We start from the raw sequence: 15,462 nt of genomic DNA, 5'->3' as shown, positions 1-15,462 counted from the left end.
AGCCCAGAAAGAAAGGAGGCTTTGGAAGAGCCCAAACACTGGCTAGGCACCTGACGGCATGTGACCACAAGCACATGGCCGGGCCCTCCCTGGGCCTCAGGCTTCTCCCTGAGAAACAAGGGCTGAGACTCTGGTGCTCAGAGGCTCCAGACGTCCCAGAGAGAATTGCAGGGACAAGGTCCCTCAAGGACTGGTGGGTGTGCTCCAAGGAAGCCCCCAGCCCTGGACGCTTGCGTCAGAGCTGCCCCATCCCTTAGGATTCCTCCTCCCTCCTCCCCAGCCCGGAGCTGCCCCGCTGTGACCCCAACTTCCCACATCACTGGTATAATGCTGGTGGAGAGACGAGACCTCCCAGCCCTAACCCTCCCCCACCATGCATCACCGGGCCTGAGATTTCCCCACGACCGACCGCTTCATTCATTCATCCAACCCTTTGAGATGTGAGATGCTAAGCGTACTTGGCATTTATGCAGATCCTACCTTGGTTGTCAAATCTCCCCTTTATCCAACACCAGAGGCTGAATCCCTCAGCTCCAAGTCTCCGTCCTGCCTTCCCTGATTCTCTAGCCACCCCGAACCCAGGCCCTGAGAGCAGAGAAAAGGAAGAATAGCTCCCACATACCTGTACCTCATGGCACACACATATTCACACACTATACATTATACACACGCATGTGACAGGGGCACAAATGCATCCATACACCACATGAGTCTCCTGCACAGATACGTGTAGAAGGGTACACGACACACACACACCCACGCACACCCTCATACACCCTGGCACACCATGACTCACACACACTAATTAATAACAGTCACCGTTCACTGAGCCAGGCTTCTTTCTCCATGCCAGGCTCCGGGCTGTGCCCTTTACAAACACTGTATCATTTTACCCAGATATCAACCCATGAAGAAGGTATTCCTTTTCTCATCAATAAAATGGCAAACAGGCCAGAGAGATCAAGTGGATTCCCCAAGGTTAAACAGCCAGCGAGGGCAGAGCAAGGATGTACAGCTCAGTACCCAAATCAACACCACCATCACCACCATGACAGATCAAACACCCTGCCCCAGTCAGGAACACTTTGGTTGGGTAACAAAAAACTGGACCAGGAGAGGCTTAAACAAATAAGGGTTTAATTCTCTTACAGAACCAGATGCAGGAAAGGACAGGTGTAGATAGATGATTGTCTTGACCTTTCCTTCATGGCAGCAAGGTGGCTGCCCCAGATCCAGACATCACACCCTCATTCACAGCAGGGAGACAGTATGGAGCTGCAAACTTTCCCAGAATCCTCTCTATTGGCTTTGCTTAGTTTACACTAACAGACTGAGCTCTGGCTCCTGCCAGAGCTGGGACACATAGTAGATCCTAACAGCAAGGGAGGCTGGGAAAGTGAACAAAACGATCGTCCATGTTGGCTGGGGCCCATTATTAGCCATCATCTGGTCTGGCCAGGCTGATACCCCAACCAAAATCGGGCTCTGTTAGCAAGGAGTGGGGAGCAAGGAACTGGCAACTGGTCAGCAACAACAATATCTGTGTTCTGAGACCTTTCCACCTGGGTCCCTCAGTGGTTGGAGACCCAGTCAAGGGATCCAGGAGTAGGTGGCCCAGTGCTTGACCCCAGGGGGGGTGACTGAGAGACCAGAGGTCGGGGTAGGGGCAGACGCCACCCAGGGGCCTAACCTCTTCCGGGTTAGGACCCCTGAGCTTCAGCCCAGCTTAATGTCCCCCACCCTTTTTCATTTAGCCACTCAGGGCCCATGGGAACCCAACCCCTGGGACCTCTCTGGCCCTCACCTGTCCCTGGGCTGTCCAGCCCACCTCTCAGGGGCCTGGGATGCCTTCACCACCAGCCGCCATCCAATCTTGGGCTTGCCCACCACTCAGAGGTCCTGCCAGGGACTGCCCACCCCAGAGCACTTGCCACAGGCCCTCAGGGCTGCCTTGGGAGGCGAGGAACAACCAGAGGCCGTTGCCAAGCAGTTCAGGGTTCATCGGGCCACCAGCTGTGGGCACCAGGGAGTGTCTGGGTAGAGGAGACAATGTAGGGAGCGAAACCTATGGAGAGACCAGAAATGGACAAGACGGTCAGCCCCACTCCTACCCTCACCCCCATGGGCTCCTAGCGGAGCGCACATCACAAAGATGGTTTGGAGCAGGGTCTGTCCACCTCAGTACGTTGACATTTGGGGCCAGATAATTCTTTGTCGTGGGGGCTGTCCTGTCCATTGTAGGATGTTTAGCAGCATCCCTGGACTCTACCTGCTAGATGCCAGGAGCCTCTCCTCAAGTCGTAACAATCAAAAATGTCTCCAGGCATTTCCAAATGTCCCCAGGGGACAAAATGGCCCCTGATTGGGAACCTCTGGTTTAGAGAGACTTCAAAGGCCTGAGAAACCATGAAGACACCTCAGCTGAGACCAGACCACCGAACCACACCTATCTCAGTCCCCAGTTGGCAGAAACCTGTGGATTCCAGGATCTTCAGGCTTAGAGAGAACTGAACATGAATCCTTAAACCTCTTGGCAGTACAGCACAGTTGGCACACCTCCACTGACGGGGAGCTCATCCCATCAGAAGGCAGCTCCCTGGCCCCAGGGCCCTCGGGATGGTTGTGAGCCTTCTGTCCCCAGACAGACAGCTCTGCAGAACTTCAGAGCCACGAATCCTGGTTCCCTCAATGGTGACATACATCAGATAAATCCAAAGTCCAGACACAAAGCCTTTGGGAGGGAAAGGTCCCCTGCCACCTCCCCAACTGAATTTGACACCACCCTCCTCCTTTCACATTCCAGTCACAGTGGCTTCCTTCACTTCCTTGGGCTGATCTTGTTCCCTCCTGCCACAGGATGTCACAGGCTGTGCTCTAAGCTGCTCTACAGTAATGTAGGGCTGAGCTGAACAGCCCTCATCTCCGAGGCCAGTTTTGGGGGCAGAACCAGAAGCTGCCCAGGTGGCATCTTGCCCCCATTCCAACCCTCTACCCACCAGAAAAAAAAAAAAAAACAAACTCTGAAGAGTATCAAAGAAACAAAGAGCCTACAAAAGATCAAATTAAAATTCCCCATCAGTGCTTGAAGGTCCACCATTAGAGTATCTCCTCGGTCAGGGAAGACATTTCAGTCTTCCAGGGGCTTCTGAAGAATCCCAGATGATCAGGGCTGGGAGAGCCCTTCAGATCCACAACACCCAGCCTCCTTGTGTTACAAAATGGGGCGACTAAGGCCCAGAGAGAGCAAGGCACTTGCCCGAGATCACGCAGCAAGCCAGTGATGGAGCAGGGACTGAAAACCATGCTCTCTGCTCCCAGCTCTGTGCTACCAGCCTCAGGGCCTCTTTCTCTTCCTCTCTCCTGGTCCCCCAACTTTGGCTGCCTGGGCTCAGCCCCCGCTCTTCCCATTCTACAGTTTCAGCCCCCAGACCCACCTGGAGGGGTCCTCTTCAGGAGAGAAGGGACCCTGTAGTTTAATGACGTTGAGCTTCCCCTCAAAGACGCCATAGCTGAGGGTGACCTGGGCAGGGAGAAGCAGAAAAGAGATGGGAGGTTGGGGATGTTCCACTGGGGATCCCACAAAGGGGCAGAATTTGGGGAGAAGCAGGGAAGGCACAGGCATTTTGAGGGCACAGAAAGCATGCCTCTGAGCCTGAAATGCCATTGGCAGTGGGTGCTTTGCTGAGGTGCCCACTTCACTCCCCAAGTTCTTCAAGCTTGTAGAGCACTTTTGGGCCCCAATCCCATTTGTACCCCCAACCGTCCAGCTTACTGGGAGGCTGAAACAATTCCATCATCTACAGATTTGGAAACCGAGGCTCATGAGGGGAAGGCACCTTTCCAGAAAGTTCCGTGCCTGGACGAAACTCACTGTGGGGCCCTGGTAAATCCCTCTCCACTCAAGAACTCAGGTTGCTTCAAAAGCAACGAGGATGCAGGATAATGACCCCAGTCGAGAGGCTGTCGAGCGCAGTGGTTATAGACTGTGGGCTTAGGGGCCACCCAACCAGGGCTCAAATCCCCCTCTGCAATGTGCAATGGTTATGTCCACTCTCTGTGTGCCATGGTTAGTTCCACTGTTTTGGCCTCAGTTTATCTATCTGTAGAATGGGAATAATGTTAGCACTGATCTGATGTGAATGTTGTGAGGAACCAGAGGGTTAAAGAAGATATAAAGCCCCCAGTGTGGTGCCTGACACAGTGCTCTGGAAACCCCATTAGGGCGCCTGGGTTTTGGTTGCCCAAAATCTGATCCCCTTTCCTGGCTTCAGTCTCTGTGGTCCTAATGAGACCAACCCCGCCCCCCAGTTCCAGGTCTAGCCTCTATACTAACTCTAGGTGCTGGTAGGAGACAGCTCATGTGACACAAGCGGGGCCACCTGACCAATGCCTTGGGTCTTGAGTGCGAGCCTTGGGATCTGGCGGAAGGAGGCACCCTCCTTCCATGGATGAGAGAAACTTGGGGCTGCCATTGGGCCAGCACAAGGGGCAAACCTGCCTGAGAATGAGGCAACCATGGGGGAGGGCAGATGAAAGAGGGAAAAGAGTGAGTGTCCACACCCAGCCCGATCTAGCAAGTCAAGCCAAACCCTCAGCTTCTCAGGTCCACGGGCCTATAAGTGTCCGGTTTTGTTTAACCAGTCTGTTGCTTTTCTATCACTTGCAGCCGAAAGGGTTCTGACTCGCACTGTGGGGCCCCAGATGCCAGGGGCCTTCCCCGCCAGGACGATCTACAGGATTGGACACCCAGGAGTTAGAGAGGGGCAGCTCCAAGGCAGTGCCAGTTGGACCTCAGCAGTCATTACCCGCCAGGTGGTGGGGTGATGGGATCCCACCCTTCCCAGAGCCTGACGTTATGCTTGAGTGTCCTCACTGGAGACCTGGTCCTTCCCAGGAACATCTGGGTTAGGAGGCAAAGCAGAGAGCAGTGGACAGGTGAGATTTGATGAATGAAGGGGCTACTGACGGGCAAGTTGGAAAGAGCAGACCTGACCCCTTCGGAGGGATGTGGGGAGGATGGAAGATTAAAGGAAAGAGAGGGACCGGAGGTAGCAGGTGGGGAGCTGGGTTGTCGGAACCTGAAGACAAGTTTCATCTCATCTCTGCAGGTCCTTCCAGCTGGCATCTGGGGACCAGATCAAAGATTTTTAGCATCACAAATGCTAACCCTTCAGGGTTGGAGGTGGAGAGTCACTGTATGCCCTTAAGGGGGTCCTGTGCCACCCTGGGCCTCAGTTTCCCCATCAGTAGGAACTAGCCCAAACCCAAACACCTCCCCCACTGCCTCCTGCCCGGAGGCCAGCTTACCTGCGTCAGGAGCTGAGCAGGCCCCAGCAGCTGCAGGGTCTCCAGGTGGGAGTGGAAGAGGGGACTGGACTGCAGGTGGCCGCCCAGCTTACACTCAATGATGTAACCCACGGTACAGTCATCGGGCAGCCGGATGAGGGCAGATGTATCCACGAAGCGGGAGCCACTGAGGGACAGAGCGCTTCTATGGCCACTGGCCTGGGCCCTCTACACCTCCCAGAAGGCCCTCCACTGGGACCCACTGGCAGGGCAGAGTCTGGCTCTAGCATCTGCCTCCTGCATACCACGTGACCTCCTGCACTCTCTCTCTCAAGCCTTTCCTGCTGCAAAGTCCTCACACACACCCCAGGTACCACCCCCGTCAACACCCCTCACTCTCCCCCACCTACCCAGAGCTCTCTGCTTACCTGGCCCACGGGGCCATCTTCAAAGCCAGTTTGCGGTTGATGCAAAAGCCGGCACCCCCAGTGGCGAACCAGAATTGTACCAGCCTCTGGAAGGAGAGGAGGAGAGAGCCAAGGTGAGGATCGAGTGAGCCTGGGGGTGGGCGTGGGTGGGGGCAACAGCCAGGCCACCCCTCACCCCCAGCCAGCATGGCTCAGTAGCTTTTTATTTCATGTCTCGCTAGTCTTGCTACAGCCTGACATTACTATGCCCATATTATACGTAAGGAAACCGAGGCCCAAAGTCACACAGCTGATTGAGAGTGATGGTGACACCAACTAGACCCCAATCTGGCTGGATTATGGTTACAGAGGACATGTGTCCTATTTGTCCCCCCGCTTTTCCCCAGAGAAATGTTTCTACCTCACCCCACGTGGTTTCAGAGGGGCTAACAAACACAGCACCAGCTCCCCTCGGCCACTAGGTCCCCCAGGAAGGATCACAGGACCATTCTCCTTGACCCAGTGATTGGCTCAGTGACTTAGGCTTAGCCAATCAGAGTCCTCTCCTTAGCTCTCTATGCTAACTGAGGAAGAGATGCTTTTACAGGGTCACCAGGCTCAGAAGCTGTCATCCTAATGTTACCGACACCGGGCCACGTACACCCGCCTCGCCATTCCCAAGTCTTGGGACTGAGAAAGCTTTTCCACAAAAGGAAAAAATAAGGCCTCTCACAGAGTAAAGAGAGAAGAACAAACAGGCCTGTGAGCCCCGGAGGCCAGCAAACCCCTTGACGTCTCAGTCTCAGGAGCCAATAACATCCCTTTGGGACTTAAACCGCTTTCTACCTCTGCCCATCACGGTCTCTTCTCCCTCCTCTGTGAGGACCTGCAAATTCACCTATGAATTTCTCTAAGGCTTGTGAGCAACACTGTACGCTTTCAGCTGTACCATCTCTTGGTCAAACAAGTTCCCTAGGGTTTCCTTCTCCCAGGTACACAGCTGGTGCTTCACTGATGAATGCTATTGGGTTGGGTTACCTCCCATGATGCAGCAGTGAAAAGAACCCTGGCCAGAGAGTCGGGAAGCCTGCCTCCTCCACAGCACGATTGAAAGAATAAGTTTGAGAAAGTCACTGCCCCTCTCTGGGCCTCTGATTTGTCAGCTGTGAGTGCAACATCGGCTCTAAGTCTTCAATCTCATGGTTGTCCTGGCCTGGAGGCAGCCTCTTCCGAAAACCTGTATGAGCTTATTTCTGGAAATGCTGCCCTCTTAGAGAGATGTCAGGGCTCAACAAGGCAGAATGAATGGCTTCTTGAGGACCTGACCCACAGGAGGAGCCCAGTAAATGCTTGTTTAATGAATTAACGAGTGCATGGCTTCCACTGGCGCGTAATTACAGTAACAACAGCAGTGACACTACAGCTGCCTAACCCTGAGCGCTGACTGCCGAGCCCTTTGAGAAGGACTGTGCTGCAGATGAGGGGAATCAGGGGCACAGAAGTGAAGTCACTTGCCTGGGGTCCCAGAGCTGTTGGACCTTGAGTTAGAGCTCTTGCTGTCCCACCCTGGGGCACCTCAGGATCTGAACAGGCCAGGACACTTTGGGGCAGAGTCTTGGCATCCCACTGGTGGGGTGTGTGCCAAGGAGGGCATGTGTGCATGTTGCAGGGCACAGAGCCTGGGTGTGCCCAGCTGCGTGTGGAACATGCACAGGAAAAACACGGCCTGGAGACGAAGGTTGAGCTGAGTCAGGTGCTGGTCACTTGCTAGTGTCCATTTCATGCCAGGTGCCGTTCTAAACATTTGGATAGATGACACTTGATTGCTTCTTGTTTTGCTCACAACCACCCCATGAGTCAGGGGCTATCAGCACTGATTTCACAGATGAGGAAACTGAGGCACAGAGAGGTAAGGTGACTTCCATCAAGGTCACGAAGCCAGGAGATGGCAAGGCTGGCATGTGAACCCAGGGAGTCTGGCTCCAGAGCAGAGCTGTCAACCTCTAAGGTCAGGGGTGAGGTGGTGTTAGAGCCCAGGGGACCCCTCAGCTCACCTGGAATCTATTCACATACACACACCCTGGGGCTCAGGAGGATTTAATTAGTACTGAGAGGCTGATTAGCAGCTGATAATTAAGGTTTTGTATTTCCAGTTCTTGGTTTCCCTCATGAAGCAGATGGTGACCTAGGGAGGAAGACAGTCCCACCGCAGGCCCAGCTCCTGCTGCAGGCACTGTCTCTAGAGAAGGGACCCCCCGACTCGCCTTTTTCCTGGAGCCAAGGAAGCCCTAGAGGCCTGGGCCTCTCCAGTACCGAAAGCCCGGTGGCATCCTGGGGACAGGGGAAACCATGCAACCTACTTATACTAAAAAAGTCTTCTTTGTTTCTCTGAAAGTCAAATTTAACGGGTACCCTAGTTTACGTTTGTTTTCTAAATCTGGCAACTTTCATCAGCGTCTATCCAGGTCTGGAGCTGAATGAAGCTGGTGTTGGGACCCTGTCATGCCAGGTGTCAACTCTTTTGTTGGTGGTTAATGAAGTCTGGACGGAGAGGTGGTGCCTAGGGAAAGGGAGTGTTCTGGGCCTGGACGCAGTGGCAATTTACCACCTGGCCCAGCAGTAGTCAGCATTGGAACAACCTGTGCAACTCCATGACACCAGGTGGCGAGGGGCTCTGCTGACCACTCCTCAATGACCAAGGCCCTACTACGTGACAGTCTCTCTGCCTAACGAGCTTTATCTCCATCTCCCCATTTCACAGAGGAGGAGATTGATGATCAGAGGCAAAGCTACCCTTCCAAACACACAGCGATGAGGCCCAATCTGGAACCCAGACAACCCACCCAAATCCTCCACAACCCCACCCCCAACATGGCCCCGCCCCAAACCTGGCCTGGCCCAGGCTGGCCCTGGCCGGTGGCCAATGCACCAAGGAATCAGGGAGGGACAGACCGTGCGGTTGTGCGGCCGTGGCTCAGAAGCGTGGATAGGCCGGTTCAGGCTGGGCCGGCCTATGTAGACATCAAGGGTCTGGGGGAAGGCTTTCAGCAGCTTCAGCAGCGCCCTTGGGTTCACGTAGTTGTCATCATCCACATGGCAGAACCACCTGTGGGCATGGAAGGGGCCAATGAGCTTGGAGGGGGTTGCCAAGGGCTGCCAGCCAGCCAGACGCCCCTGTGCCCCCTTCATCAGTCAATGAACAGTTACAAGGTGGGGGTGGCTCACATGTAAGCCCCCTGTCCTGTACCAGACTGCATCTTGTGTAAGCTCTTGAGGAAGGTCTGCCCATTGAACAGATGAGGACTAAGACTCAGAAAGGTTAAGACATTTGTCCAGGGTCACACAGCCAGTGAATGGCAGGATTTGAAACCAGACGGTCTGCCCAAAGACAGACCACAGGAGGCCCTACGTGATGGAATTCACAGGAACCAGACAACTTCACTTTTTCAACAAACTTCACTTTTTCGATACAATACCCCATTCAGGAACTGAGCTGAGGCAAAGATCACACCTGCCTCCGGAGACCCAGGTGCACTCACCGCAGCCCACTGGCCAAAAAGGCATCAAACTCAGCAGCCATCTTGCAGGACAGGGCAGGGTGGCTATGCTCCGCAGAGCAGTTGGTGACCACGAGGTGGGGCCCTGGAGAAGTGAGAACTAGTCAGGGCCTGCTGCCCAGCTCCTCCCCCCAGCTCTGCACACTCTGACAATGCAGAACAAGGCCTCAGAGGGCCTGGAGTGGCCCACACACTCCCATTTCACACCTGGGGAAAATGAGGTCAGGGAGGGCTGACCTGCCCAGAACCCAGAGCTGATGGACAGTAAACTGGGCTGGGACCCAGGTAGCCAGGGTCTTGAACGGCACAGTCCCTCTCCATTTACAGGGAAAAGCCTGCTCCCCTCCTGGGCAAAGGGGAAGCCCCACATGCCAAGGGTGGGCAGCCCTGTTTCCTAGGCCAGGCAACAGCCACCCCACGCAGGCCAGGCAGAGTTACCCAGTCTCTCTTGGAGGCCTTCATCCGGGCTGTCAGTAAAGATGAACGTCTGGGAAGGAGAAAGAACAGTGAGAACTGGGCTCGGTCAAGGGCAGACTGGGAGTTAGCCCACAGCCCAGCCCCCGATGAACCCCCGTCCAGGTGACTCCACACACAGCAGACCTCTGTCCCCCTTCAGTGACAGACACAAACCCCTCTCACCGTCGCACACTGCTTTAGGACAGCATGAGTTTCTCAGTGACCCAAGCATACAACACATACCCACACAACCCAGCTTCAGTAGACACACAGCTTCCCAGAACACACCGGCCCATCAGGCTCTCTCACACTCAGCCTCCTTAGAGACCAGCGCCCCCAGGGACCCTACCGTCATACGCTCTCGGCAGAATCACACCCACACACAATCCCACTTGTCTCCTCCACAATCACATAGACACAGCCCTCAACACGTTGTCAGAAAACAGACTCTATGTGGAAAAATCGACATGCTGGGACACTGCACCACTTAGAGAGGCAGTCACAACTTTCACGGCCACACAAACTCCCTGATGCAACTCAGAAATCTTACGTCGTGACCCAATCCGGCTCTTCCAGAAGGGACAGGCAGCCCTCCGGGAGCTTTCACTCTCCTGATCCCTGACAACTTCCCTAAACATTGAGACAGGTGTTGTAATCTGTCCCCCTCACAGATGGCAAAACTGAGGCTAAGTGGACGAGGTGTGTACAGTTGGCAAGTTGGATTCGAACCCACAGGTCTTGGACCTCTCCCCTACTCTTAAACCCCACCGCAGCCAAAACTCACCCCTGGGGGCCTAGCAGTCGCCTTGGACTCAGCAAGCACAAGACTGAGCACTGAGCTCCCCCAGACCCGTACTCCTTTTGGTCTTCCCATCTTGCTGGGACCGAATACATCAGGGTCACCATGCCACCTTTCTTTCTCTCACAACCCCCATCCAGTCTGTCAGCAAATTCTGTCCACCCAACCTTTAAATTACCCAGATGCAATGTCTCCCCACCAGCCTCCATCCCATGGTCCAGCCGACCCTCGTCATCACCTCCAGCCTGCTTTGCTGCAGTCACCTTTTCCCTGGGCTCCCTGCTCCGTCCTGCCCCCAACCCCAAGTCTGTTTTCAACACAGCCCCCAAGGGAGTCAGTAAAACAAATCAGGCCTTTCTCCCCCTGCTCCCTGGTAAACTTTTGCCACCAAACAGCCACCAGATAGTGGAACTCTCTCAGTTTGGAGCATGAGCCAAATGGGCCAGGGAATGTTTGTTGATGGGTCAGAAAGCCCCAATGAATCAGTGGGGGAGGGGGAAAGGAGGGGTCCCACAGCAGGGCCTGGGGGCTGGCTGGGCAGAGCACAAGGGAATGTGAAGCTGGCACTGAGTGGTGGGCAGTTTCCTCTGAGGGAAGGTTGCATTTGATTTGTTTAAAGAGGGGACCCTGACAATGGCTAAAACCTTGCAGGAAAACAAAGGGACAGGCAGCCTGCTGGGGTGAGGGGAGGGGGTAGCCGGGGGCCATCTGCTACAGAAGAGGGGAGATGTGGGGCTGTCAGTGCTCCTCCCACCCCCACCCCCACCCTCGAGGGAACTGTGGGGAAGAGAAAGCCTCCTCTTGGATCACAAAAAACGTGCCTTCCCCAGCCCACCCCCTGTGCCTGGGACAAAGGGCGGCACACGAGCCCCAGCCCTCTGCCACAAAGGCCCACCTGCCACCAGGCCGCCCTTAACCAGCTGGGGTGTACACCCAGCCCTGGAGTTAACCAGCTCAGGCCCGCTCCTGTTGGCAGAGCTCAGAGACTCCAAGACTCTGCTATCCTGTGCAGATGGGGAAACTGAGGGCTAAAAGGGGGAGGGTCTTGGCCAAGGTCACAGAGATAGAGCCAAAGGGTGGAGATGAAGGGCGGCCCAGATGCAGTGAGAGACAGGGTCTCTCCCTGTTTCCCTTCCTCTTCCTCTGTTTGAGCATCCCTCCTTTTTTCAACTCTGCTTTAAACGACAAAACTCGAGACTGCCCCATGCACGGAGGGCACTGGGGTGAGGGCAGGTGTCCAGCTGAGTGAATTCATCTCCTAACTCTATTTAACTGTGCTCAGTTTTCTCTCCTGTAAGATGGGAATATTAATAGTGTCAGCCGGGGAAATTTTTCCCTTACCCCTTTAGTTCTTCTGGCTGGTCGAATAATTCGAATGACATACAGCAGATTAACGGGAGAAAATCAAATTGTAATACTGCGCATAGGGAATTCACATAAGCATGAAAATTCTAAAAGACAGTGAGGCTTCTGGACAAGGAGGGGAGGCAGTCACTTCACAGGTTGATGAGAAAAAGCAAACATTTCGTAAACAAATTCTTGCAGGGCCACCCAGAAATAATGGGACACAAAGGGGAATGGAGCCAACAGATTTTTGCTTGAATTGAATCCTCCCTGTCTGCCACACTTAATTCAAATATGCTAAGGTTCCCTTCCTGAAGCAGGTTTTTCTATTTGAATCTCTTTAGGCAGGGAAAGCAGAAGTACAAAAAAAAATTTTAAAAATAAAAAAAACCTCTTCCTGAGTTTGTTGGGCTTTGTTTTCAGCTTGAAATGCCTGAGTGGCACATTCTTGGGAAACTCTGTGGCACCCCCACAATAGCTACCACTCAGTTATTGTGAGGTTTAAACAGTGATGCATCTGACACATGGCTCCTTAGATGCTGAGCAGCTGGCAGGTACTCTCTCTGGCTGCCTGGTTGGCATCTGGGATTGAGTTTGGGACACAGAGGGGTTGGCCATTTGCCTCTTCTCTGCCGGCCTGGTCCTGCCAGGCCCAGCCACTCAGGTTGGAGGCCCAAGGACCCTTTCATGTAGCCCAGTGACCAAGCAGCTCTGGTATCCCAGGTCTCAATAGAGAAGGCAAGGCTCCAGACAGGAGGTAGGGGCTGGGTCCCCCGGGCTCTTTCCCCTCAGGGCTTTGGGGTAACGCTGGCAAGCACCTCCTCCTCTCTGGCCTCAGTTTCCTCATTCGGGGCAAGAGCACCACCGTGGTGATCAAGACAAGACAGGAAAGGGCCTTGGAACTCATGAGGCCACACTTCCGGGTACACACAGACACAACACCATAAACAGGAAGGTCTGCAGGGAGGGCCAGACTCAGCGGCTTCCCTGAGTAGAACCAGAAGCTCCCCAAGACGAGAAGCTGTGGGGAGGCCCCAGGGAAGCGCCTGGAGTGCTAGGGGCCCAGCGAGGAAAGGGTTAATCCAGGGTGCTAGGACATCAGGGAATGGGGATGGGGGAGGTGCCCTCTCCCCAGGGGGCCCTGGCCTCTTCCAGGCCTCCCCTCCCCACTTCCTAGGTCTCTCAGGAGTCCCCGACCCCTCCTGAAGGCTCGGTCACTTCCTCCCAGTGAGCCAGCTGCCAAAGTGGGACAGCATGTACGCACGTGCGCGAGCATGTGTGTATGTGTCTGTCTGTCTGTCTGCCCCTCTACCTCCCCCAGATATGGTTCCCAATACCCCAAATCACTGATTTTGCTTGAGGAGGTCACTGGCTGTGGAGAGGGGAAGAGCCACAAGGTACTCAGCTTCTCAGAGCTGCCTCTAAGGAAAGACATACGCTATGAGCCCTGTCACCGACATGCCTCTTGTCATAGTATGTCTAACACACACTCTGGCTCCATGCATGTGAGCACACTAACACACACACACACACACACACACACACACAATTCCAGTTACTGGGGGGGGGGGCCTTACCCCAACCTCCTGCCCACCACTTCCTCAGCCACCACCATCACAGCACATATCCGCCCTCCCTCGAAGACCGCCCCACAGGAAATGAGCACAGGAGATGAGGTGCCGCTCCCCTTGGCACACCCTGGGCACCAGAGGCATGGGGGGAGGGGCTGCCAGGAATTCTGAAAGGATGCCCCCCACTCTGTCCCTTTCCCTAACAGGCCCTACCTAGATGGTCCCCTCCTCAGCAGCTCGGCCTCTGTTCTACCAGCCAGGGCAGCAGAACATCTCCCAGGGCCTGGACTGGTGGCAGCCTGGCCTGGGCACATGCCAGCCAGGACCTCTGAAGCCTCTGCCCCCAATGCAGGGCTGAGTCCGGGTGGGCAGGAGGGAAGCCTGCACCGCAATGGCCAGGGAATAAAGGGACCTTCAGAAGGGACCCAGAGGCCTGGGGCAGGAGACCACCCTGGCCCCTGAAAAAGACAGAGCAGTGGACCTGAGGAGCAGGGAGCTCCAGGGCCAGAGAGGGGCACCGCCAGGGCCCGAGGAGCCCCCCAATGCTGGGAGGTGGGCAGGCAGCTTCTCCCTCGAGGCTGCCAGGGACAGCAGCCTGGTAGAAAGGCCTCCGTTAATCCCACAGGCCAGGGGCCACTCCGGGGGCCCAGGTGCCAGTTTGTCACCTGTTCCCTGGTCCTGGAGACCCACGTGTCAAGCAGCAGCTCCAAGCGGGAGTGGTGGAAGGTCCGAGTCGTCTTGACTGCGATGAACACATCCTTCAGCTGCAGCTCAGGAGGCCAAGGGGACGCTGGGCTCAGCCCAGGGCTGTCCTGCACGCGCTTCGGGGACAGCCTCAAGTGGTACCGAAGGGAGAGGAGCCCCATGCATAGAAGCATGAAGAGGACCCCGGCCAGGCCCCGGAGGAGCCGGCACTGCATTGGCCCTGGGACCCCAGACAGCTCAGCCCCCAAATCCCAACTGGACGGGGAGGGGAGACTGGTCAGGCGGGGGGCCCGGCAAAGGCTGAAGCCTGGCAGGCATCCAGGGCAGGCAAGGAGGGGAGAGGTGAGAGTTGGTGCTCTGGCCCCCGAGGCAGAGCCATGGCAGCCCCTCCGCCACCAGCCCTCCACCTGCTCTGGCTGCCCTCCCGCCGCTGGCTCTGGGCGCCTGGCCCCGCCCTTGCCTCCATCGCAGCCCGAGGGGCGGGGCCAGCCCAAAGGAGCCCCAGAGGTGGCGGAAAGAGGCAGCTGAAGAGACAGCCCTGTCCCTGCCAGCAGCTGCAGTGGGGGTGGGCGCAACAACAAACCGTCCATGCCCGGATGGAAGGAAGGGGCCCTCCAGCCTTCCCACTCCCCAGAGACTGTCAGCTTAGCTCATTCAATACCCATTATTTTATGGGTGTCCTGGTATCCAGCCTCCCAACTTCCTTTTGCTCATACTATTCCTCCTCCTGGATGCTCTCCCCATCCCCTGCCATCCTCATCCATATTCCCTCCACCAGGCTTAATTCTATTTGGACTTTAAGGCTCAGCTCAAGGGTTCCCTCCTCCAGGAAGCCTTCTCTGATGCCCCCCACCTCCCAACTTCTGGAACTGTCACAGTAGTTTGCTCACTTCCTTTGGTCTTCACAATAGCAGTGGGATTGTTACTCCAAGTTTATAGCTGAGCACATAAAGCACAGAATGATCTAAAATGATCCAGCAGTTCAACCACAGAGCCACGTGGAACCCAGGTCTCTGGTCCACAGGAGGCCCCCTAAGAGTGCCTGCCCTGCTGTGGTCCACAGTACCCCACCTCACGCAGCAGTCTTTATTGCTGCCTCTCTCCCAGCCAGGACAGTGGACAGAGGGCCTTCTCCAGCCACCACCTCCATCTAGTTTTGCACAAGGTCACTTACATTTCGTCCTTCCTCTGCTAGAACCCCGCACTGGCTCCCATCTCCCTTTTTAAACAATTGCCAAAGATCATAGACCAGCCTACAGGCCCTGTGTGAGCTGGCCCCTCGTTACCTCCAATCCCACTTCCTACTACTTTTCCCTAGCTCCCTCCACTCCAGACCC

General features: G+C 55.4%; 1 protein-coding gene across 1 annotated transcript; it reads right to left on the bottom strand.

The window, feature by feature from the left end:
* Positions 1-1,115: 1,115 nt before the first annotated feature.
* Positions 1,116-14,566, bottom strand: MFNG (MFNG O-fucosylpeptide 3-beta-N-acetylglucosaminyltransferase). The gene is made up of 8 exons (XM_033118570.1): positions 14,086-14,566; positions 9,689-9,737; positions 9,233-9,335; positions 8,646-8,799; positions 5,715-5,800; positions 5,308-5,473; positions 3,435-3,520; positions 1,116-2,065 (listed from the first exon to the last, which is right to left on the bottom strand). Exons 1-8 carry the CDS (start codon positions 14,338-14,340, stop codon positions 1,999-2,001), a joined length of 966 nt encoding a protein of 321 aa, XP_032974461.1. The 5' UTR covers positions 14,341-14,566; the 3' UTR covers positions 1,116-1,998.
* Positions 14,567-15,462: the final 896 nt, after the last annotated feature.

This window comes from Rhinolophus ferrumequinum, chromosome 10 (assembly GCF_004115265.2).
Source record: "Rhinolophus ferrumequinum isolate MPI-CBG mRhiFer1 chromosome 10, mRhiFer1_v1.p, whole genome shotgun sequence".
Classification (NCBI taxonomy): Eukaryota; Metazoa; Chordata; class Mammalia; order Chiroptera; family Rhinolophidae; genus Rhinolophus; species Rhinolophus ferrumequinum.
Note: the sequence above shows the minus strand (reverse complement) of the source record. Positions and strands in the feature narration are given on the sequence as shown.